The sequence below is a fragment of the Talpa occidentalis genome, unplaced genomic scaffold, assembly GCF_014898055.3.
Source record: "Talpa occidentalis isolate TD23 unplaced genomic scaffold, MPIMG_talOcc4v2.1 talOcc4.8, whole genome shotgun sequence".
NCBI lineage: Eukaryota > Metazoa > Chordata > Mammalia > Eulipotyphla > Talpidae > Talpa > Talpa occidentalis.
The window spans coordinates 6,398,779-6,423,439 of NW_023605194.1; the positions used below are offsets into that span (position 1 = coordinate 6,398,779).

Consider the following 24,661-nt stretch of genomic DNA (forward strand, 5'->3'; position numbering starts at 1 on the left):
TGTGGAAGCTCTATTTTTAGTAGTTTCATGAAAAATATCGGTGGTTTCATTTATGGGAGGTATGTAGGGAACCATAGAAGGGACCCGGAAGGAAAAGTGATTGTAATCAAAATTAACAGGCAAGTGTGAATCAGCGACATTGTGCGGGGAGCGGCAGGGAATACGTTGTCACGCAAGGGGCTGTGGTGCTGGTGCACGGGTGACGTGGTGGTGGCGAGAATGAAGTAAAATGTATATAAAATATAATGTAAAAAACCTTGGTATTAACACTCATTCTACCATGACATCACGTTGTGATCATCAACATCATGTCGTGGGCCGTCCCTCCCCTTCTGACCCGCCTCTCCCCCCACCCTGCTAGCCACAGGGAAGTCACTGAGTCGGTGCAGCGAAGTGGAAGAGATGCTTTTATCCATCATAAAAAGCCCTAGATGGGCTTTGAATGTGTTAGCTAAATTTGGTCCCATGTAAGTCTTGTAATCATGGAAGAAAGAACAACTTTAAAGTTGTATTCAGGAAGAACATTGGGTTTTTTTTGAATTTTTAATCAGGAAATCACAATTTTCATTTTTTAATATTAAATTTTTATTGGTCTCCTTGGACTACACCTGTGTATTCTGTAGGGTTATAGGTCCAGTATAGGTCACGGGGCTCCCTCCCTTTGGTCTCTACACCCCCACCCCACCCCCGTCATTGTGTGTACATTCAAGGAAAGTTCATGTTTGCCAATTTCAAGTTATGGCAATTTAATAGAGGTGTCTCGGATTCATGGAAAATACTTCACGGGACGTGGAGCCTGTATTTCCCAAACTAGGCCTCAGCAAGTATTTGGAAAGCATTATGCGCCCAGTGCTGTGATCTACGGCCCGAAGTAGCCTAAAGTGGGAGTGGCGGGTCAGTGAAATGCGCTCATGGGTCCATTTAGCTGATTCGGTACAGGTGGGCTTGAAGACCTTGTTTCAGGTCCTGCCCATCTTTCTCCTCTTGCGTCAGCTGCAAGCTCCTTAATAGGCAGCCTGAACCACTCCAGGCTGGCGGCCTCCCTGGTGGCGCAGGGGCGTAAGGCTCAGTGCGGTCAATGCACGGGCCTAGAGTTCGCGCCCCGGCCGGGGAGCCCAGCGCAGGTATTAGGTGCAGCAGCCCTGTAGTGTTTCCGCTGCTGCATGTGTATGTGCGCGTATGTGCGCGTGTGTGCCCCGGGGGGGGGGGGGGTGTTGTTGTTTCCAATATGAAACTGAAACAAAAGGTTTATTGTCTCACTAATCCTGAGTCTCATTTCCAGAGGCTCTATTCTGACACACTGTGGGAACTGTGGTCTACATCATCTACTGATGCGCTCCCAGAATTCTTCTGGTCTTGTCATATGACCAGATCTGAGCAGTGGGGAGCTTCCTGTGCAGTGTGAATGAGGAGGATTTGGACTCGAGTAGGGGGGGGGGGGGAATTGTAAATGTTCACAGTTCTGCCTAGATCTTCAGGCCAAAATTTCTCAAGACACTGAAAAGGGAGAGGGGAGTTAGACATTTTCAAACTCTGAAGTGGTCACGTTTTTCTGAGCTAAACACGGGACCCAGAGCTCATTCCGAGCATCGTAGGTGCTCATGCCCTGCGGGGAAGCCGCTCCCGAGGCCCTGCGAGCGCAGCACCCTCCTCAGTCAGGACTGCGCCCCTGACCTGATGGCGCCTGGACCAACTCCGGGCCACCCTGCTGGCGAGGTGAGTCCCTGGCTTCCGTGACCGTCACGCCTCTTCGGGCTTGGGGGATTCCAGTTCATTCAGTAAGTCTCTGCCGGCTGCTCCAGCTTTTGAAGCAAAAATAACAGCGCCCTGTTTAAACCCGAGATTCCGCAAGCTCCGGGCATAATCTGCATATATAGCCGCGATGAGTTTCTGTAAATCCCAGTCAAGGAAAAGAAGGGCAAAGGGGTGGTGAAGACACCCCCAGGCAAGAAGGTCTCAGTCTGCAGCCCCCCTACACTTCCCAGCAGCTGGGCCCAAAGCTTCATCTGAGCAGTGGGGGATCTTCCTGTGCTGCTGGAATGAGGATTTGGACCTAACCTCCCCGATTCTCCACATTCACAAGCATGACCACAGACTGGGCAGAGGACAGGAGAGACATGTGTGGCTGAGAGGCTGGCCCTGCGCACTCCAAGCTCACCACCAGCAGTCGAGGCAGGGGCGCTTTCGGGCAGTCGGCTGCAGTGAGGGGTTCCACTCACAAGTCTGTCCCTAAGCAGAAGGCCAGGTCTGGGCTCTGGGAGAGCTCTGTCCTGCTGTTGCTGATAATCAAAATGGCTCCTCGGAACCGGAGTCAACTTTACTGATGAGTAGATAAAGGATTTTGAATATCTTTTACAGAAAACTGAATATCTGAATTAAATAATTCAAGAAAAATTGTGAAAACAAGGAGAGTTCTGCTAACACAAGGAGCTGAGAGCTTATTCTCAAGGCCATTCTTCTCCAAGAAAACACTATCAGGTGATTCTAGAAGGAACACAATTCTCTGGTCCAGGTGTACAACACAGGACACATTGTCCATTTGAAGTCCTGTGTCTTATTCTACATTCGACTGTCATGGTGGGTAACAGTGAGTCTTCCTTTTTTACTTATTATAGCATATATTTTATTAATAAATATGTATGAATCTTACTCCATAGAACGCAGTTTTGAATACTACGTTGAAACAGCAGGCTTCCACACCTCTCCTAAGTTATTGCCCTTATATTCTCTTGCAAGACCACCCAAAACCTTATAAATACCCGCGCCCGCCCCCGCCAGCCTAGCCCTCTCAGGGAGCTGGCGCCACGGCCTTCCTCCCAATCTGTGCCCGTCTCTTCCTCCCTCTTTCTGGCTTTGGTGACTCAGAACGTGGAACGTCCTGCATAGAATGGAGTTCCTGCTCAGGCACAACGAAAAGGAGTCCTAAATCACCCACTCATGTCACCTGCTTCCCCCTCAGTGTAATTGTCCCAGCAAAGGATATCCGTGTCCTCACTGACTTCGATCGCGCCGTACTTGAGACAGGCTTCCACGAACAAGGCGGCTCGATCAAAGTATCTCATGCTGCTCGACAGAACACAGTGAGTCAGGCCACTGTGACGAGGCAGCCAGGGAAGGCGCCTCCAGAGCGTGCGTCTCTGTGAAGCACACGTCTCCCTGGAAAACTGAGCCACACCAAAGCCACGCAGCACCCTTCTAAGCCCTGGTTTCTAGAGGAAAGGAGGGGAGAGCACCCAGGTCCTCTACCCCAAGCTCTTTGTTATTATCACTTTAGATGAACTACACAGAAATCTACAGAAGCGAGCAAGTATCCGTGTGCCCACCGCCCGGTCTGACAAGGGACCTTAGTCATGCTCGCTTCAACCTGCCCCTCACGTTTAAATAAATAAAAAGTTCCATAATGAGTGACGCTGTGAGGCCTCAAGAGGCCCAGAGGGGGCAGCTCCACTTCTCCACACTCTCCGTCCCCTCTGCCCACTCCCTGGCCTTTGTCAGTCTCAGCTGCTCTACCCAGAGCTGAACTGTCCCCATACTCTGAAGACTTCTTTCCTAATGTTTTTAAACAGATACCCATCAGATCTGACTAGAATGTTGGTAGGACATGAACCTTCCACTCCCTTTGGCTTTTTCAAATAAACCCTCATCTCACATGCTTTTCCTTTTCCTGCAGGCTTGAAGGACCACCATCGACCCGCAGAGCCTCAGAAAACACGGAGTGATGGACCTTGGCAGCGAGCCTCACCGGCCCCAGCGTACCTGTGAAGCGTCTCAGCCACGCTGGAAAAGCAGCCCAGGGAGAGGAGCACCAGGAGGGCCTTTGACTTCTGGTTGACTTGTGGAGAGCAAAGGTGGTCAACCCACCGCTTCAGAACATCAGCGCACTCCTCGGAATTTAAGCGGACCTGAGAAGGATGCCCGTGTTAAGTAAACAAAGACACCCTGTTCCATATAAAAGAAAAACATCATTCAACAAAACTGGGACCTGTTCTTACAAAACAAATACTAGGTGAGCACCTAGCACTTAGCACCCTGCCCTGCTGCTTACCTTACTACATCTCGCAGTCTAAGGCCCCATCGATGGGCCATGGGGCCTGGCAACACCCTGGGCTGTAGACCTGGGCTCACACCTGAGCAGGGAGCAGAGGCAGCTGCTTTCACTTAATTGTTACTGATTCAACCGCCATTTTTCAGTAAGAAGAAATATACTTTTAAAAGAGTAGGTATGTGAAAGCTGCAATAAATTATCTGCAAAGCAGCTTTGCAGCCAATACAAAAGCATCTAAACCATGTGTCAGAACTTCAGGACTGAATCACCTACTTTGGCAAGCCACGCTGCCCGGTTCCACTCGCCGTACGTCTGCAGGTAGCGGCAGGCGTCCGCGGCTTTGTCTATCAGGCAGAGCAACTGAACGCCCTCTGGAAGACAAAACAGCAGCCCCCTAAAGTGACACAGCAGCTTGCTCTGTCAAGTTGCTATAACGTAAAATCACCATTTGATTTCACTTAGTCCTGTGCATCCTACACCTATTGAAGGCATTATTGAAATTTTAAAGGATTAAAATGGAGTTTTACAAAGCTACCACTCAGTGACCAGGGTAGGAAGCACAAAGAGAGTCCAGAAAACGAACAGTAAAGCATTCTCACTCACTGGTTTGCATCACTTCATTTCAGTTTGCCCACCGTATGCCTCTTAGGCAATTGTTAATCGCGTCTGTCACTCAGAATTCTGGCTTAGAGGACTGAGTTAAATGGTCATCTTATAAATAGCTAGTAACAATCTACTTTTCTATAATCTACTTTATATAAAAGAGAAAGGTGGAGTCCAATAATGAAATACTTTGCTGGGGTCAGGTCTGATTTTCCAGAACACTGACAGGTGCGGCCATGAAGCATGTCTTACCTGCCAGCTTGCCATTGGCGATCATGTTTGTTGCTACCAGCTTAATGGTGCTCTGGGAGGGGCCTGACGAGGTGACTGTCGTGACCAAACAGGCTTTTAGTGAATCGCAGTAATAATGCTGGTTCTCTGCACTTGTTTCCAACAGCAGCTGCACAGCTCTGTCTGTCTAATAAGAGGAAGAACACTTCTAGTATGAAACCATTTCCCCCAACATAAGCTCTTTTAATCGTGAACACTTGGTTTGCAGATACAAGAATCGCACCCTTAGAGCACTGCACAGTTGGTTTGTAGAAGTGGTCAAGGAACTGCTTGTTCTAGCTGTACAACAATCATTTCAGAAACACAAAAATAAAACTAAATAATTAGATCTCACTTGACATGGAATCAAAATCAGTTTGTTAATCAGATATTTTTTGCTTCTGTTGTTCCTACTTTGTGACAAAGCCTAAACTTACATTTACATTAATTATACTTTCAGGGAGGCACTATAAAGTGTGTCACACACACTATGGTGTGTGTGAGCCTGCATGAAACATGGAAAGTTGCAGAAATTGACTTACTTGACCCAAGAGAAGCAGCTGGTCTGTGCATTTCCTTGTATGATCATAGGTTGACCTTTTTACTTCCTGTAAATTAACCCTTTCCAACTGAAATTTCTATAAAGAAAACAAAAAGGAATCCTGATACTCATAAATTATAAGACTGATGAACTATTTCAATTTTTCTCTACCTAATAATTTCAGTCAACATTACTTTGACTTCTGAGGTTATTACATGATAATCAACTTTATTGAAATCCAACAATGGAACAGGAACTGAAAGAGAAAATGTCGACATGTGTTACCGCTTGTAAGCAAGTCCACCCACTCACAGAAACTGGCCCTTGAACAAAGCTGTATAAAAGCAAGCCACCTTGTGGAAGAACTATAGGCTACAGAATCATGAAGCCTCCTTCTTATCTGCAGAATAGCAACTTCAAAGCCAGTGAAAGAAATGTTTGTTAAAGTAATAATGCGAGAGAATTAAAATAATCTTGTCAATAGTTTTAAGACAAAAAATTAAAGGATTTAATAATAAAAGTTGGAGGTGTATTAAAAAAATTCAGTGTTTGTAAGATTTTCAGGTCCTCAGTAAGGTCTTTATCTGTAAACGTACAGAGACTCATTTCTATGATGTGAACCTTAACTTAGAAAGTTTCCCGAATTTGAGACCCTGCAGAGACGTAAGTAACCAAGATGACAGCTTTGAGGATTCCATACCTGGAAGTAGGCGTTCTCGCAGAGTAAGTCATAGCACATGTCGAGGGGGTCGCCCGCGCCTTCCTGAGGAGCGGGTCCCGCGGCGGCGGGTGTGCCGGCTGGCCGCCCTGGGCCCAGGCTGTGCAGGTAGTGGGCCGCCACCGTCCAGAAGTGGAGCTCGGACTCGTCGCCGTAAAGCCTGAGGAGGAAACCGCAGCGTCCGCTGACCGGACACGGCAGACTGGCGGCCTGAGTGGCTGCCCATGGCGGGGGGGGGGGGGTCACGTGCTGGGAGCCCCGGGCTGCACGCAGAAGACCCATTTGGGACACTTTCACCATATGAGTAAAAGAGGAGAAGCAGTGAGTTCTCCAGCCCCATCTCAAGTACACACAGGCCTGACTGCGGACGGCCGCGGGACGCCACCTCTCCCTCCCCTGCGGTATGAGCAGCACCTCAGTTCTAACAAGGTCACTCTAAGCATGCCTTTCACTGCTTCACACTAAGGAAGAAGATTCTTGGAGATAACTGACAAGATAAGGGAAAAATCTGTAATTTGTTCACTGGGGAATAGAAGGAATTTTTTTTTATAAGTGACTACTATATAGTGGAACAGTACAGGTTACTGCTTGTAAATATAACTCTGTAACATTCAAGGACATACACTCATAGCTCATATTTTAAAAACTATACGGAGATGTCTACAGAGAAGGCATAGATCTCGGTCTAAAATACATTTTTTTAAATTATATTACTACTTTCAAAACTAAGTCAAATCTAAAGGATGAACTGATACATTTTTTCTTAAATTTAAAAGCATTTGGTCTTAATGAAACACCCTTGTAATAGAAATGAGTTAACCTAAACTCCTGTCTCTTGTACAGAAAATTTCTAACAGCCTTACCTTGAAACAAGCAGGCACCTCTGCAAAAGAGTGAATTCTGGATCGAGCAAGAGTTTCTTTATATCACTGCAGACAGGAATTCAGAAAAAGGCAAGACAATTTTTTTTAATCAAATAATAAAACGGGGATAAATCAATGCATTCTTGAAATGGAAAATTCCACTCAAAAGTTACTTTGTCATGACCCTGAACTCACAACAGTTGGGCAGAGCTGCTGGGCAGTCATGCCCATGTAAGACTCTGATGCTGGGGTACATTCTTGTGATAGTTCAACTCACATTTTTAAAACCCTGAACATCTGCCTAACTACTGGAACAAGCACATCACTGCTGATAAAATGTTTTGCTAATTGTCAGCATCAGTGTATGTGGAAGAGAGATGCATTAATTTATTTTTGAAACGATCTCCAAAAAAAAATTTAAGGAAGACCTTTTTTTTCAATAAATTGCTGTATCTAAAACATGAAAGGAAAGGGAAGATAGTGTTTAAATCTATACGTTTGCATTTAAACAGAAATGTTAACCTGTGGATTGAGAAAACAATAAAGCAATTATTTGGATCTTGACATCAATAAAACCTCCTATTATGGTTCATTTATTAATTATAGTTAGAAGTGACAGACTAGATTGCAAAAAAAAAAAGGTGTTATACCTTACCAAGAACTCCTTATGAACCTATATATATATATTTTTTACTTCCTTTACAATATTATTCCCAGAATACACTTTTAAATGCTTTAGGCTCTAGGGCGTATGCTCATTTCTTAGCCAAAGTTGTGCACACACAACCTCTGACACGGAGAACATTTTTAGAAGCGGGAAGCTGACATGGAGGAATCCTCAAGGTGAGGCTTCACAGAGGTTCTGGAGGGGAGGCAGGCTGAGCTATAAGGACTTCGCACCACAGCCTCCACTCTGGCCCAACAGGAGACCAGAGCAACCCAACACTCCGAAAGCTGCTGAAGATAGAGGCTCTGTCCCTGCCCTGTAATTTCTAAACAGCTGCTTGCTCTATAAAACAAAGATGCTAAAGGAAAAACAAACCTTGGTGAACAAGAATGGTCTCTCCTTGAGCCACAAAGTTTCTAAAACACAACTTACCTTAATTTTAAAAAGCCTAAGTTATTCTATTTTTCTTTCTCTTATATTTTTATCTTCCAATAAAACGTAGTTGAAGTGCTTACTTGGACAGTGAATTCAACTGCTCTTGAAGGAGATTCTTTATTTCTTCATTTTCTGGATAATCACTGTACAGAAAAGATTTCAACTGAGTTTATCATCTTTTCACTTACAAGTACTTCTTTCTACACCAGAAAAAAAGCTGTGTTAAGATAGAAATAACTTTTGTATTCCTTGGTCAAAAACCAGGTTATAGGCCAAACAGCAACATTCTACTCAAGAAGCTGCCCTTTGAGGCTTGATTTTATCTCCATAAGAGCAGTTAGGATGAGAAAGGACTCCACTAGTTCTGCCCTGTGCACAGCTGTCTCCTTCTCTAAGGAGATCGTTCTTGCACAACAGTCACCTCACTGTTACTCGCCTCCACCCTTACCACATGAGCTCTAATGGTGTAGTTTCAATAACATCTGTGAGCTTAATAACCACAAATCAGTGTCTGTGACTATTTTTTTTTTTTGCAGTGAGGCAGACGTTGAGTTTACAAAACCTAAAATCCTCTGAAGCAGACCCATTCATGCTGCTTGTAAAAGGAATTGAGCCTGGACCCCAAATCCTCCTGCCTTAACTGGCCCTCTTCACACTCACTCTGCCACGCCCCATGTTGACTGTGAAATGACAGCACAGCCCCCCAGGAGTCAGATGCCCGCAGCTCCCAGCCCCCTGCAGACTCGAACTTCCACAACGGCCACGGGGGGGGGGGGGGGGGGGGGGGCCGGCGGCGCACAGGCATTCTGTTAGATCCTGCCTGCTGTCTGTCCCAGTTTGCTTTTAAGTTCCAGTTCTGTTAGGGCCAGGAAGACAAGCCCAAGAAAATCAAGAAAGAAAAACAAAAACGGAAAAAACTTACACATTAGAGATGTCCAAGGAGTACCGGCCATCCCAAGGCTGGTGCAGTAAGAAAGCTTTCAAGGCAAGGGAGGCCCTTGGGACAAGAAGATAGGGGCACCACACGGGCTCTAGACAAAAATTGTTTTAATGAAATATTTTATTATTTTTATTTTAATGACATATAATTTTATAGTACCTTGGAACTTCAACATAGAGTTTACAAAGAAGTCAGCAGAGGACAATGCAGACGTTTGGGCGTAATTGATCATCTTGACATACAGGCTAAGAGTGAGGAGATTCTCTATGTTCAAATCTTTTTTTTCATCAGCTAAGGATATGTCATGTGACTCACGACAGTCACATAGTAGGAACTTTAGTAAATATGTACTGAGTTAAGGAATGAATGAACCAAATTTCTTTTTAGCCAATGCAAATGAGTATGATTCTACTCTGGAATGTTGTTTCATTTTTGGTCAAATTAAATATATTTTTCTTTCCCTTCTAAAAATGTAAGTCTCCTGTGTGCTATAAAAACACTACTTAAATAAAACATTCAGTACAATGATTCACTGTCTTAAGCTCATTATTTAAAAACACTAAGAATCCTGTCACCTGTGTCCTGCCACCGGACGCCTTCGCTGTCCTGAGGTTATTGAATTAACGTAGCTGCTTAGACCGTCACTAGGGATCACCCCTCTGCTCAATGGCTTTGTCATGAATGGAAATATCCTTGGCCTTTTGACGAAGCACTCAGGAAAGGGTCAGAGAAGGGGGACTTGGTAAATTGGAGTTGGGGAAATGATTGACAGCTGCAGTCACAGGGAGTCTAGCATCTCAGTGGTAACAACATTCAAGCTTTAAGCTAATGTATTTTCTTAAACTCAGATGCTCAGAGAGCAAGACTGAAATGAAATAGAAGTGCTCTTTCCCTAGATGAGAGAAGCTGGTGCAAAATAAAGACAGGTTCAAAGTACCCTTTCATTAGAATTCCTACCGGTCAGCTCCTGCTCATCCATCCTGAAACATGTAGACTTCATAGACATATCGAGGACTCTGACACACCCATCATCTGAGGCCAAGATCACCTTATCTGACGTACACCAGTCCACATCCAGTATACGAAAGGTCACGTTTCTTCCACTTCTTAAACTGCTCACCATCTGAACCTTCAAGAGTGAATTTGGTTGTCACTTTCAGAAAGAAAAGGAAGATGTTTATCATTCTGGATTAAATGGGCAGTGATGTGGCAAAGGACCAGTGCAACTTTAAAACTGAACAGTCTGGCCATTTATCTCCCACACACAGACTGCCTTTTAAAGGCAGACTATTTCTCAAATAACATAAGGAAAACAACCCCATAGAGTTATCACACCTTTCAGACAGAAATACTGTGAAACTAAAAGATTCAAACGAAGAAACTTGCTTTAGGAAGTATGATAAACCCATTATGTAGTTTTCACTCCGAAATCAGGGGGAGAAAAAGTTTCTCTGACCAGAAGCCCCACATGCAGCTGATGCTCATGGAGCTGGGCCTACCTACCTCTTTAGAGTCCCACACTTCAGCACCATCATTGTACATTGCTATTAACTTCTGGTTTCCTTTACCAGGGGCAAAACGAATCTTCCTCACCCAACTTCGATGAGTAGGTATCCCTCTGAGGACATACAGAGCAAACAAAAACCAAAACACCAATATGGTGCACAGCACCATCTTTTCACCAGAAAACTCCCTTTCTTGTTCTTCTTTTGACAAGGTCTCATGATGGCATAACTGCCTTACTTTCTAGGATAGGGGCTACATCTAACAGAAGGGCCTGCCCGTTGACAACAGCTGGAATAATGTCTTAGCACTTCTCTGCATGGACCAACTGCAGAGAAGGATTATGGATGACCCAGAGCCTAGCTCTGGTCCTTTCTCCCAAATTCAAAGGCAAGAGACCCAGGGGTGCAAGCTATAATTGGCTATGCTTACTGAATCTGCAGGCCAAGTTACAAACCCCTAGGGAAACCACATCAAGAGATTAGTTGTTGTTTTTGTTTTTTTTTTTTAATCTACTAACAAGGCTGTATTCTTGTTCATACCTGGACACTCTGCCTTTCAAATCCCAAAAATTTAAATTTCCATCCATATCTCCAAGAACTAGTGTATCACCTTTCCAAGCGATGCAGGTAATACTACCCATGCTTCCCTAGAAAACAATGGCAACAACCATCAGAAATTTCACTGTAACATTATAACAGAAACATATTTGTACTTGATAATGGTGATGAAATGACACTTTAATAAATGGTAAATAAATATAAATGGTTTTGCTTCAGTATAAATTCCCCTAAACACTAACTGGACACTAAAAGTGTTACCAGGCGTATCAGCTTCAACTATGAAATGAAAAAGATTTCAATTTGGTGAACACTAAGTTATCTGAATTAGATTTATAGTGAAGGCTGTCTTGCAGAAGGAATACCTCAGATGAAACAAGATAAAAGATAAAAAGAGAAGGAAAGGAAACCCTTTCCAGCTCATCTCCATCTTCTTTCTCACGGCAAAAGGACAAATAGATCTATTCCAAGAGAAACTCAAAGCTGTTTCACAATTGTGTAGTCATCTTTCTACTGAAAAAGAGGCTCCAGAGTTTCAGATACCTTCTGAAATAATGAAGGGGAAGAGATACTGTTTCCATCCAAAGGCATCTCAATGTGTATGAATTCACAGAAAGCTTTGCAAAGTTACACACAGAAATACCAATATAGTAAGAACCCACTAGTGGAAGGAAGAGAGCTTGCAGCTGTAGAGATGCAGAGAGAGAGCAAGCTGAGGCTCTGCCATCCGCTGCCTGGGCACAATCCAGCTTCATCACAGAATTTGTTGTGTGAATTGGGGCACATTTACTTCACCTTTCTGTGTCTTAGAAAAACGTACATCAATAAAATGGGGCAAGTTCATAAACCCGAGGCATTCCTTGTAGTCATAATACATGTATAAGGCGAAGGCCTGAAAACAATGCCTGCCACGTAATAAAGAGCCAATACACGTTAACTGCTAAATAACATTATTGATCAACATCATCTCTACTTATTAAGAGAAATCTTGTTCTTATTTTTGTAGAACAATATAAAAATCCTCATGTTTAGCTCTCAAGGTATCCACTGAGGAGTAGGGAAGTTCCAAGTATCTCCCGAACTGTTAATAAGCTGGCCACACCCCAAATAATGCAGAAATCCTAATGGCAGCCAAAAAACAAAGAAAAACTGGACTGAAAACCAATGTTTAAGTGAATTCAGTTAAGTAAATAGAATGCTGGATATGATGCAGATCTCATTTCTGCCTCCTAAGCACAGTAACAGGAGGTTTAATTGAGAATTTTCCTTGACATTTACTTTTTAATCTTGAAAACTTGCTTTCTAGGGTCTAAAAATTAGGATATTGACATTTAAATGAGTCCAGCAGTGCCAGCTTAGAATTCAAGTGATGGATTAATGCAATGCACGAATAAGCCAGGCTTGTTGATGGGATGCAAGGCACACGAAGAGTGCAAGGTGCTTTCAGGGGACTTGGCCCCGATTAACACCAAGAGAGCCCACGTAAGATTAAAGCTCAAATTATTACTGCCGGGCACTGATTCTGTGCCTACATGCAAAAGACAAGAGTGAGCAGCCAGTCGGGGGCAGCGTAGCTACTCATCCACTCTCGCACTCGTAGTGTTCTCACAAAAGCAGTGCAGCAACTGTCCTCGCAGACGTAGCCTCACTATGCCAAGCTTTCTTCTTCTGCTTACCATTTTTATATACTCTATAGTTTGGGGACCAAAATCCAGGGAAAGTTTCAATTCAAAATGGCATTCAATACTTTACATTCAGGAAGAGGGTAAGGTAAATATTGGATTAAAAGAAACCTTTGCCTAAAGTCTACATTATCATCACTGGAAATCTTTCAATTATAGAATGGAAAAAACAAACCAAAAGCCTATCCCTTGTGTATTATATATATATAGTGTGATTTGGGGCACATTTCGGAGTTTTGCTGTTCTCCCCCTGCATGCTGGTTCCTTGCCCAGTCGGACCTAGGGACCGTGGCGAAAGCCATTAGCCCTAAAGGTCACTGCAGGGGGAGGTGCAGCACATTTCCTTCCCTAAAAATAATCCATTCTAAAATGTGTACTAATTCCACTGGGGGCTGGATCCGTATCAAGCTGGTTCGCCTTTTTAGGGAAAGCTGCATCTGGCTGTGGAAGACAGGATCTGACAGGCAAAACACCCCCTACCCCCAATACAGGCCATCACGAAAAAAGATGGGACCTTAAAAGCTGCGTGGCACAATTATCACCTAAAAGAAGCACTGATAAAGCAGAAAAACTCATGTGTTTAATGCTCCAAAACTGTACGTTATTTGTTGGGGGTGGGGATGATACTGGCATCTCAAACATACTGGATTCTATCTACATTCTAATCTCAAATGTGACGTGATGAGAAAACAGCCTGAGTTGTTGGCCAGAAGCACTAGAGAACTGAGGTAGGGTCTTCTCTGGGGCCCTCAGTGAGGAGCTGCGTGTATTACTAGGAAAACAAACTGTGATCTTCCACAAAACACCTAGACGCCCTGAAGCCCTATGTCTGCACTCTTCAACAACAGCTTCTTTCCACACACTTAAGTTAGGTGACTTTTCCTATTACAAATTCCAAATATCAAATTTCCACATTTGCATTATTATTTTCATCCTTTCAAACTACTGAAAATTTGGAGCAATATTAGAGACAGTCCAGAATAAATATCAGCATCTCAGATGTGATTTGTTCCGCACATAATAGTAATAAAGATGAAATTATAGTCTGAAAAGCATGTGGCATGTTAAGTTTCTGTTTGCAGGAGTGAAGGAGGTCTGGATGCCCTCAGTTCTCCTAGAGCTGCTAATATGGGAGATGTGGGAGCAAGACTCTAAGAGGTCCACACCGATCCTGCCTTTTGGTATTCATGCCCCTTGCTCAGCCTCCTACGTGCTCTCTCTGGGATCACCTGCTCTCGGGGGAAGTCAGCTGCTGTGTCATGAAGACACTCAGCCAGCCTCATGGAGAAGCATATGTAAGAAATGAGGCCTCTCCACAGAGCCAGCACTAATTTGCAGTCTTGTGGTAGAGCCTGGACCTTCTGGCGCAGCCAGCACCCTGACTGTAGGTCATGAGAGACCCTGAGCCACTTGTATGGGGCTGATATTTGATGAAAATATCCCAGTTGCAGATGATAATTTAAACATGTATCATCATCTCATGCCACCACTAAACCATTTTAAGTATTAGTTAACAAAAACATTTTATTAATCCATTATTAAATACAACCTGTAAGATACACACTGAATACAAATGATTAGCTACAAACCCTCAGGCAGGAGGAAGATAGATGTTAGTAATTACCAGTAACACTATCATCACACGTACAACCTGCTTACTACTATCCAAAAATAACGCAAGGTTGTAAGTGAAATCCTTTAAGGTCGTGCCTAAAATAGAAGAGGAGAGATACTAGTCAGACAGGCAGACCTGAGTTTGTGACACTGCTCTGCCATGGGGGCGCTGCCACCCCGGGATAGTTACTGACTCTCCCTAAGCTTTGTCATAAGTGAAACAGAAATAATTCCTCATGGATTGTCCTGGGGATAAAAATAAGTAGCACACAGTGCACATTTAACGAAAAAGGTCATAATGCTATATTCTCCAACAGTGAGAAACAAGTCTAATCAATGGTAATATTTCTGTAAGTAGTAGTATTTACATTAAACTTTTCTGCAATAGAGTTCTACTTAACCACACTTCACGCTTAGCGAAGATTGGCCAAGGGCTGGACTCACATCGGGGGGAATCCGAGCACTGTCTTTCACGGAGTTTCCTTCGACAGTGAGATGATAAACTTGGCCGTCGTTATCAGTGAACACAAAATGCTCCCGTGCAGAGATGTTCTGACTGAGCTCAGATTTACTTTCTGCCTCCTGCAACAAGCTTTGGGATAGGAAAAAATAAAATAACAAAGTTATTCCTTCCCCGTGAGTGACACCCATACTTGATTAACTTGCCTCATGATAGATGCATTAGCAGTAGGTCCAGAACCAGTGAAAAGATAAAAAAGCTGAAACTAGTCTTTGTCCACTAATAGGAAAACACAAATTACTCTCCAAAACCTCCTACTACGAGGTAACATTTACGCAGAGACCCAGACTCCACAGACAAATACAAACACCTCTTAACTGCTTTACTGAGAACACTCCTTGGCAGAAGAGAGGCCTTATACTGACCCGCCATTCTCTCTGAAGTTCTTATTTGTAAAATTGGTGGGGATGGGTGTACAGAGGTACATAAATTTAGAACTCCCATACATTTTCTTTGGTATGCGTAACAGTATAATCCAGCTGTTCAAGCTTTGCTCACTTGAATTTCTGAAGCTGAAATGCAGCAAACAGGACAGTGAGGGGAGCCCAATGCTGACGCGCGGCTACCACCTCCACAGGCCTGACTGCGAGAAGCAGCAGGGATCAAATGCACGCTTAGGTAATCATGGTATGTGCTCTGTTTGGTAAACTAAGCTCTAAAAGGAGAGTGCACTGGAGACTGAAGATGCCTTTGGATGACACTAGTGAGTTCCCAACCACGACACAGAGTCACAAATGACAGCAGCAGTAAGGAGCACCTGATCACAGAGGACTCCACAACACTCAGTTCGGTATCTGAGACCACGGTCTGGCGTGCCATGGCTTCTCGGGTGGCCAGCTGCTTCTTCCTCAGGCTCTTCAGGTTGTGAGATGGTGACCACTCCTGTGAAGCAAATACAGACAAACCTACCAGCGCCTGGTTTCTTTCTGTCAAAGAATCCTTCCACAACAGAAGGTATATTCCCCACTGCCACATCACAAATTACTACACGTGGATTCACAAACTGTTCTCCCATTTTATCTATTTATGGAAAGACCAAATGAATGCATTTTAATTAGTGCTTAAGGTGGAAGATTTTAGTAACCTACCTCTATCTCCTCTAATCTTTAATTAGAAGTTAAGGTAACAGAGCTTAATGGCAAACTTCCAAAAGGGCTAACCTTCTGATGCTTTTTTTTGACAAAATGAAAATAATAAATTCAATGATGGTATTGCCTACCCTCTACCCACTCAGGTAAACAGAGTGAGGTGATCATGCCCTTCCAGTCATGGTCCATTAATATCCAAAGGTCAACCCCAAACCTTATTTTTTTATTCTTTACATTCCCACCTATTCTAATGCATTTAATCTAATCCGCTCATATGTACAAATTCCTAACATGAAGTTGTCTTGAAGGCACGTATTTGTAATTTACATAAATATCATATCATCCCGTTTCTAACTCTTTTCCCTCAGTATCATGTATATAAGTCCCGTTGCTGCTATTTCTACATGCTGTGTAACTTGTTCACAACACAGCCACCAAATTTCCACTAGTCTGTTTGCTCAGCAAAGGACACCCAGACTACCTCCAAACTCTCATCATGACAGACAGTGCTGCAGTCGATACCCTCACAGAAGTTCCTTCACGACCAGGAGCTGAACAAACAGATGGAACACAGAAGACCTCTGGGCTCTGCAGACAGCCGTCCCAGCCTACAACTTCACCAGCAGTAGACAGGATTTCTACAGCCTGTATTCTACTCATATCTGATGTTATCTGGCTTTCCAATTGTGTTAGTCTAAAAGGTGTATCATGGTTATTTCATTAAAAACTAATGAACTGAGTATCTCTTCCTATCCTCATTGGCTTTCATCAACTGCTCATATACTTTATGCTTTCCATTGGGGTTCCTGTCTTTTCATTGCTTATTTATTTGTAGGAGTTTCTAGAATACCAATCTGGATTAGTTAGTCCCTTGTTGGCTCTAGACACTGGAAAATTTATTTTTTGAACTTGCCTTCTGTACTTGACTTTGCCATTGGGGTCCTTCATTGAACAGTAAGCATCAGTCTTGGTGTAATCAATGATTTGTCTGCCTTTCGGTTTGAGCATCTGATGTCTTCTGCTGTCCTCAGAACACAAAAATCTTCTATATTTGATTATATTAAATTTTATAACTGTCTTTTTTCACAGTTAGGTCTTTAATCCTGTGCCACTCACCTCTAATTATGGCATTAGGCTGAGATTAGTATTTTTCTCCATAATGTGAGCTTTCCCAAAATTGCCTACTAACCACATGGATTTATGTGCTATCGAGTTTCCAAATATTCACAGGCTTGTTAATGAGCTCTTTGCTGTGTTGGTTTACTTTCTGTTCTTGGACCAATACAACATTGCTTTCATTTCCATGTTCTCTAATATGCGCTGTATCAAGTAGGATGGACCCCCACCCACATCACAATCCTGTTTTTAAGGAGTGATCTTTAGTGATCTATTATGATCTTTATTCCTTCATAAATGTTTTCTGAATATGTTTATCATGTCCCTCAAAACGCCTAACTGAAATTGTAACAGGAATTGTGCTAATGCAATATTAAACCAGCCAAGAAAACAGTTATCTTCATTTATTTAGATCATCTTCTCTGAATATTCATTTTTTAACAAGAAAACACATGGCAGTAATGATTTCAATTCAAATTAAAGAAAAATGGCCAATCTTAAATGTGACTTACCAAAGCAGTTACTGCAGGGAAGTTTTTTGACATTTCTCTAAGGATGGTACAAGTCCTAATATCCCATAACTCCAGGGGCTTATCTTTGAATACAACTGCCAAATACTGCCTAAAATAAACAAAATTACTATATAAGCCCCTTTTTGCAAGATTTTCATCATAAAGTATAAATAAAAAGCTCAGTAATCTGAAAATTCAGATGACACATTTTAAACAGACAATTGCAAAATAACTATTCCAATAGACAATAAATAAGAAATTGAAATGAAAAACAAACCGTTTACAATAGCATCAAAGGGAAAAAATAACAAATGATGTGTAAAAACTATATTAAAAACTATAAAATATTACTGAATGAAATTAAAGAAGAGCTAAGTAAGTGAAAAGATACACCATGTTCATGAATCACAAAACCTGCTAAAATGTCGCTCTTCCCCACACTGATGTATGGATTTCAGGTATCCAATCAAAATCCCAGATAGCCTTTTTGGTAAAATGGACAAGATGGTTCTAAAACAATCACAAATATCCTAGAAAAGCTGAAGCAATTTTGAAACTATTTTAGAAAACATACTCCTTTCTTTGTTCTTTTGGTTATCATTGTTTTCTATTTTTAATAATTCTGCTTTACATGTATTTTCACTTGGAACAAAAAACTAAAAAAACTTACTGGGTTTAAATAATAAAGAAAGTGAGTACTTTTACCCAGTAAGTCCATGCTGAGGTGGAAGTGCTTAAGAATTTCATCAGATGACAAATAACAATTCCTTAGTGGACAAAGGGCATTCGCATCAGTTCCACTTAAAGCGGAACCGAGCGGGGTTACCAGATTACCCATCTGATAAAACTCCTTGTGTTGCGTCAGGCAACACCACACTGTCAAAGAAACAGGAGTCGTGGAACAAGCTGTTGTGGCAGGATGCGCCGAGAAGGCAAAACCTGGCATTTTTATTGACTGAATAATTTCATAGAGTCAATTACTCAGAACAAGAGAACAAAGAGAAAAAAGTTAGAAGGAAGCAAGTGTATGCTTAAGTTATCTAGGCTTTTTGGGGAGATGAGCCCCAAAAAGGATTCAGATTAATTTTATGGCCCTTGTTTAAAGATGGAAATCAAGCTTCTGACCCCCACTGGTGGTTCTGATCTTATCAGCAAGGCGTTCCACTGATCGGTCTCTGGGACGCAAAGTTCCATGTGGGTCTACAGCGCTAGGTATACTCACTGCTCCAGGGGTCAAGCCTCCTGCTCTTCTTTAACTTGACAAGAACCTTGCAAGGTCAGCACTTTGCATTCTTGAAGTTCAGGTAACTGATTGACTGGGCCAAATGGACTTTGTACTGAAAAGGCCAAACTGCACAGCCAGCATGGTGGCTTAAGCAGCCCATTAAGCCTAGCAGAACCACAGCCTGGATTCACATGCAAATCACCTCACTTTTCCGAAATGAAGAATTAATTGTGTGATCAGATTGTATTCTTTAACAGGGCTGCATATCACTACTTGCTATCACTAATTAATTCTATATACATTCTAACATATTTTCACGTTGTTAAAAAAAAGAACTTTGAGATTCACTGTGGAAACACCACGGTTTTTTTTTCAGGCTGACACTTACTTCAAGTGAGATACTTTGATCATTTCGATGGGCGATTCATCATTGCCTCGTTCTCCACGAAAGGCAATACTTCTACCTTTAATTGCAAACATTAAAGAAAAAGTGAAAGCAGCGCATAAACAATCTGAGAAACATGAAGCCAAACCAATACAATGTAATCAGCGCCTTCCTCTACTTTCCCGTTCATTCTTCCATCTGTTTCTAAGCTGTACTAATAAAGTAGGTACAAAAGGTATCCTCGAAAGTCTTACACGTTAAAGACCAATACCATAAAAAAACACCTCTTTTGTAAAATAGTTTCTTGAATTTCTTCTCTGGCTTCTTTCAAATAATTTCATTTTAGACATTTAGAAATATCAATCTCTAAAATCTTAATGCCTCTATGTTAAAACAACTGTCTACTGGGCCTCCCCTGGTGGCGCAGTGGTTGAGCGCTGGGCTGCAAGGCTGCCTGCAGCCTCGCAGTGCCGGTTCATTCCCTGGCCACTGGTAAGGGTCCCACAAAAAAAAAAAAAAAAAAAAAAAATTGTCTACTGTTAAAATGTTTTATAAATAGCAACACCTTTGATCAATGACAAACCACTTTGAATAGCTGAAGTCTAAATATACAAACCTGTTGGAAGATCAACCAGCTGAAGTTCATTTCTCACTAATCCCAAGTTGTTTGGTGTTGAGGTAGCAAAAGAAAGAAACCCAGTCAAACTTGTCCATTCAATACCCCTATAATGAGAAATTAAACAAACACTAACTAACACCCTTTCTGTTTGAAACTTTTATTTGATAAAACTGTTTTCCTAAAACCGAAATTTTATTATACAAGTTAATTAAGAAATATTAGTATGATCTCCTATGAGATCATATTACCAAACATTTCCAACACAAGTGAAAATATTTCTAAGTAAAGCTTTATCTGCAAATGTAACCACAAGACAGTCTAGTCATCGGGACTCATAAGGGCATTCAAGTCTGGAGAGGCAGAGAGAGCCACATCATGGTAGTTTCTCTGAACTCTATGACTTAAAAACAGTAATACAGAAAGATTCTGAGAAGAATGCTTAAAGATGGATGCACTTAGAAACTTGTCAGATTTTCTCAGTTCCTAGTTGGTTACAAAGCAGAAACCCCTGCAGCAAAGAATCTGACCTGAGTGCTTTGGTTTGGAAGTGGGTGAAAGTTCCAAATGGTACATTAACTACAGGAAAAAGCACACACACACACACACACACACACACACACACACACAAAAAAACCTCAACAAAAAAACATGCATGACAAGAAAATAAGCAAATGTCCTGGAGTCTCTTTCATGGAGGACTGATCACAGGGAATCTCCGATTTCCTCACCAACAAAACTGGAGAATGCTCAAGATCCTGGCTTCAAGGAACAGAAGAAGGGACAAAGCACAGTGGACACGGCAGAATCACAGAAGTGAGAAATGCGGTACCTGCATCGCCCACAAGGTAACAGAGGCCGGCTGGGAGGGGAGTGTAAAACTCAGCTCACCAGCATTTCTGGGACCTTATTCACAACATACCATCCCCACTGCTTTCATGCAACAATGGCAGAGGTGAGCCGTTGTGACAGAACTGTTAGGGTTTGCAAAGTCTCAAATATTTAGTATCTGGTCCTTACAGACAATGTATGCTGACCCCTGATCTAGTTTATCTAATTCTACCCCAATCTGAATGCTCTGGCCAGATTTATCATCAAATACTGCTGTGCGCACCGTTCCCCTTTGCAAGAAGATATGATGGCTTCCTACATCAGCAATTATCATCTTTACTGTTACTGTCATTTCAAAAGCTGACTCAAGGGGCTTCCCAGGTGGCGCAGGGGTTAAAGACACAGCGCTATCAAGCTATAGCCAGCCACTGCAGCATGAGTTCTATCCCCAGCCGGCCAGGGAGCTGACTCATATGGCACAGCAGACCTCTCCTGTCTCCCCGCTGCTCCCCTCAGCAGTGTATTTCAGTAGATCTGCCTGTTCTGCTCCCCACTCTCTCTGATGAATCCTCTCACCCCCGAACCTCATGCACCTCTGGCTTACACCCCAGTACTTGTGTGCATAAATAAATAAATCTTAAAAATAAAAAAACCTGACTCAAGCCCTGTTCCCTTCATGGGACCCTCCCACTTAATAAACCGAAACCACACCTGTACTGAACACAATATAATTTGGTTAATTATTCACCAGAAAAATTCCTTTGTCTCTTTTTTCTCTTTCACCTAAGATGTAAATAATACTCGTTAACTTTAGGAGAAAAGAATCATTTGGGGCTTAATCAAATCTGTCTGCCCAAAGAGAGCTTAAGACACAGTGCCCAAGTCTTGTTGACGACAATCTGAACTATCACCTTCCAGCACAGTAACACACCCCTGGACACTGAGACTTCTAGCCCTCCCTTTCTGCGTCCATTATTTTAAAAACATATGTAAGTACATAATACATGCTATCACCATGCTGGGCACTGCAACTACAGCTGTGAGCTGTCCTGGAGCTTTCCAATTCAACAGAAACGAGATAGCAAAACAAGTGATTCTGCATCACCTATATGACAGCAAGCAGTGCAAAGTTCAACGGGAGCTTGTGAAGTCACATGGAATTTGATCGCAGAGACCAGGCAGGGCTTCCTGGAGAACCATTAAAGAGGAGACCCAAAGGGCAAGTAGAGTTTTGCCTGAAAGTCTGAGCAACTGGAGAAGACTGCAAGTGGCTAAGAAATACCACAGTGGACTGTACTTTGAAGGGAGGAACCATGTAAGAACTAAGTACAGTCTCATTAAATGAATGTACAGGGAATACTTAGCATTTCTCCTCTTGTTTATCAGTGTCAGACATAGCCAGAAACAGGCTCTCTCCACTGCTGACAAAGGGTCCAGTGTTCAGGACAACACAGAACATGGGTGACTGCTTGTTTCTATCTAGCACTATGAGTATTTTGCCTTTGAGTGGATTGAGAAGCAGTTCATATATCCCATTTCTACTAAGAAATAAAAATCAAGTTGGGCTTCAAAGTGGATTCGACGAGGAGGGGATTATTTCTCAAATGAAAAGCATAGAACTCTTGTCAAACAGCTGAGCACCACACTGCTCCCAGGAAAACTACTGTCCACACTTAACTGTATGCTGAGCTCTATAAGACACTTGTAGAGAGCAACTCATATCTGATTCCCCCTAGGTTTGTTTTATAGGCTTCCTAACTACAAACAACTATAACTTGCAGGTACTTGAGGCTCTGAGTCCTACCAATTCCTAAGTGCAGCCTGTTGGGGTTCACAGAGGATGCTATAGAGGCTACTTCTCAACACTGGTGAGCTGGCGGGGGCGGGTAGAGAAGGGAAGGACACACTTTCTGAAAGACCTTGAAGTTCTACAGTTATATGAAACCAGCTTCTGCAAATTTAGAGACAGGCAAAATAGAGTGTATTTTATTTTCCACAATCACTCATTTTACTCAAAGCAATGCTGAGTAAAGGTTCTAATATCTACATAAACTATGTTACAATAATTTCTGACAATGAAAGTGGTATTGGGCTGTTCTATTATAAATTTGGCACGCTGCACAAAGGCACAAATGAATAATTTAAGAAAATCTACATGTACTACTCCACCTTTGTTTACTTCTAGCATCTTTCACTGAACGTAAGCCTCAAAGGTTTTGTCTGTTTACAGGCATAAAGAAGGTGTACCATACATATTTATAAAGTACATCTGGTTAAAACATCATAGTTTTAAAAAACAGTTACAACTACCTGCACTTAGGCAGGCCCTGGCCACATGTATTTCTAAAATTCTGGTATTGAAAAGTAGGTGGTTTTATTTATTTTTTTTTTTAAGATTTATTTATTTATACAAGAACCAGGGTACAGTCACAAGTGCGGGAGGGTGAGAGAATTCACCAGAGCCAGAGCGAGGAACAGAACAGGCAGACTGACGAAGAAATACACTGCTGAGGGGAGCAGCGGGAGCAGCAGGAGAGGTCTGTGCGCCATGTGAGACCCTCGCTGGTGGCCGGGGATCGAACCAGCGCTGCAAAGGCTGCGGGCAGCTTCACAGCCCAGCGCTCAACCGCTGCGCCACCAGGAGAGGCCCAGCATTAAGTGGTTTTAAAGGACACATTTAGTACAAGGTAGAAAAACATCTTTCAAAAGTTGGCCCTTAATTTGCATATGAATGACAGCATGTATTGGGCTTGCTAATAAATTCAGCAATTTTTATAACATCTGTGAAATTTTCATGACTTTTAATTTAATGCAATTGCTAGAACTGAAATGCAAAGACAGCATGATTTAAGCAACCTCCTGAGCACCATCTCTGGATAAAAATGTGAATTATCTTCGAAATAGCAATTAAGAGGGAAAATTTGTATTAAAAAATGGAGCACAATTGTGTGATCATCCACAAAACCAGTCTGACATCTCAAGTAATTTCAGTGTTACTCAGTAACACTACTGTCGCAGCAGATGTAGGTCATGGATTTATTGATACACTGATAAACTAATCCGGGGTAATAAATCTCACACAAAATGAAAAGCTCACCAATAAGCCAGTGATTGTGTCTTTATTAAAGATTTAAGTGCTCTGATTAAAATGAAAATATGCTTGATTTCCAGAAGTATGTACTAAATTCTTAGCATGACTTAGTTCAATCAATACTTTTATTGTCAAAATATTTCCTACTAATCTATGTGCATTTTTGAGCTGAAGATCTAGCACATGCACTGTCAGAATAAGAGCCAAGTTCTAAAACCTGGAAGGTCCAGATTGAATTCCCTCTACCCTTTTCTCAGATTAAAATACTCTGTTTCTTCTTCTGTAAACCGGAAATTAGTAGAGTTGTAGCAGAGACTCAACGAAATGAAAGATGCAAACTCTTAATATTTAACATAATACTTAGAGCAAATACTGAGGAAATGGAGTTTTGACTGGCGGGTGTCAGCCATGAAGGAAACAGCACACATGAAAAGACAAGGGTAAGACAATGTCAGAAGAACACAGACAGACAGAGAAAAGACAGCAGTGGCAACAGGGACAACTGTAGGAAGAGAAAGAAGATGAACGGCCCAAAAGGATCTAAACATATACCAGTAGCACTGCACCCCGAAAGTCTAATGTTTCTGAAGACATCACTATATGTGAACACCCTTAGGGAGACAGTGCAGCGCACAGCATAAGGTCAAGATAAACAGTCACCGGAAAGAATAAGGTAATGCAAACTTTTACAATTTCCATCACAATCAGTAGTTGTGAATCTTTAAAAGCTAATAACTCTTCCCCACTCAGAAAATTCTCATGACGTGTTCACAGAGGGTTCATTAAGAATTTTAACATACACATGGGACCTACAGTTACACAACCTCTAGAGGATA

At 42.2% G+C, this 24,661-nt stretch overlaps 1 protein-coding gene across 1 annotated transcript in view; it reads right to left on the reverse strand.

Annotated features, from left to right (window-relative positions):
• Positions 1-336: 336 nt before the first annotated feature.
• The window catches only part of WDR11 (WD repeat domain 11), a 43,953-nt gene continuing 19,628 nt past the window's right edge, over positions 337-24,661 (reverse strand). Inside the window, exons 12-29 of the mRNA XM_054690762.1 lie at positions 19,904-20,010; positions 19,291-19,366; positions 17,678-17,786; positions 15,719-15,843; positions 14,886-15,033; positions 11,128-11,234; positions 10,586-10,700; positions 10,040-10,211; positions 9,065-9,173; positions 8,223-8,285; positions 7,041-7,106; positions 6,160-6,337; positions 5,461-5,556; positions 4,901-5,066; positions 4,319-4,416; positions 3,757-3,902; positions 2,983-3,063; positions 337-1,891 (exon numbers count right to left, since the gene is read on the reverse strand). Of these exons, the coding sequence (XP_054546737.1) occupies positions 1,741-1,891; positions 2,983-3,063; positions 3,757-3,902; positions 4,319-4,416; positions 4,901-5,066; positions 5,461-5,556; positions 6,160-6,337; positions 7,041-7,106; positions 8,223-8,285; positions 9,065-9,173; positions 10,040-10,211; positions 10,586-10,700; positions 11,128-11,234; positions 14,886-15,033; positions 15,719-15,843; positions 17,678-17,786; positions 19,291-19,366; positions 19,904-20,010 (2,113 nt within the window). The 3' untranslated portion in view covers positions 337-1,740. The remainder of the gene's footprint in view (positions 1,892-2,982; positions 3,064-3,756; positions 3,903-4,318; positions 4,417-4,900; positions 5,067-5,460; positions 5,557-6,159; positions 6,338-7,040; positions 7,107-8,222; positions 8,286-9,064; positions 9,174-10,039; positions 10,212-10,585; positions 10,701-11,127; positions 11,235-14,885; positions 15,034-15,718; positions 15,844-17,677; positions 17,787-19,290; positions 19,367-19,903; positions 20,011-24,661) is intronic.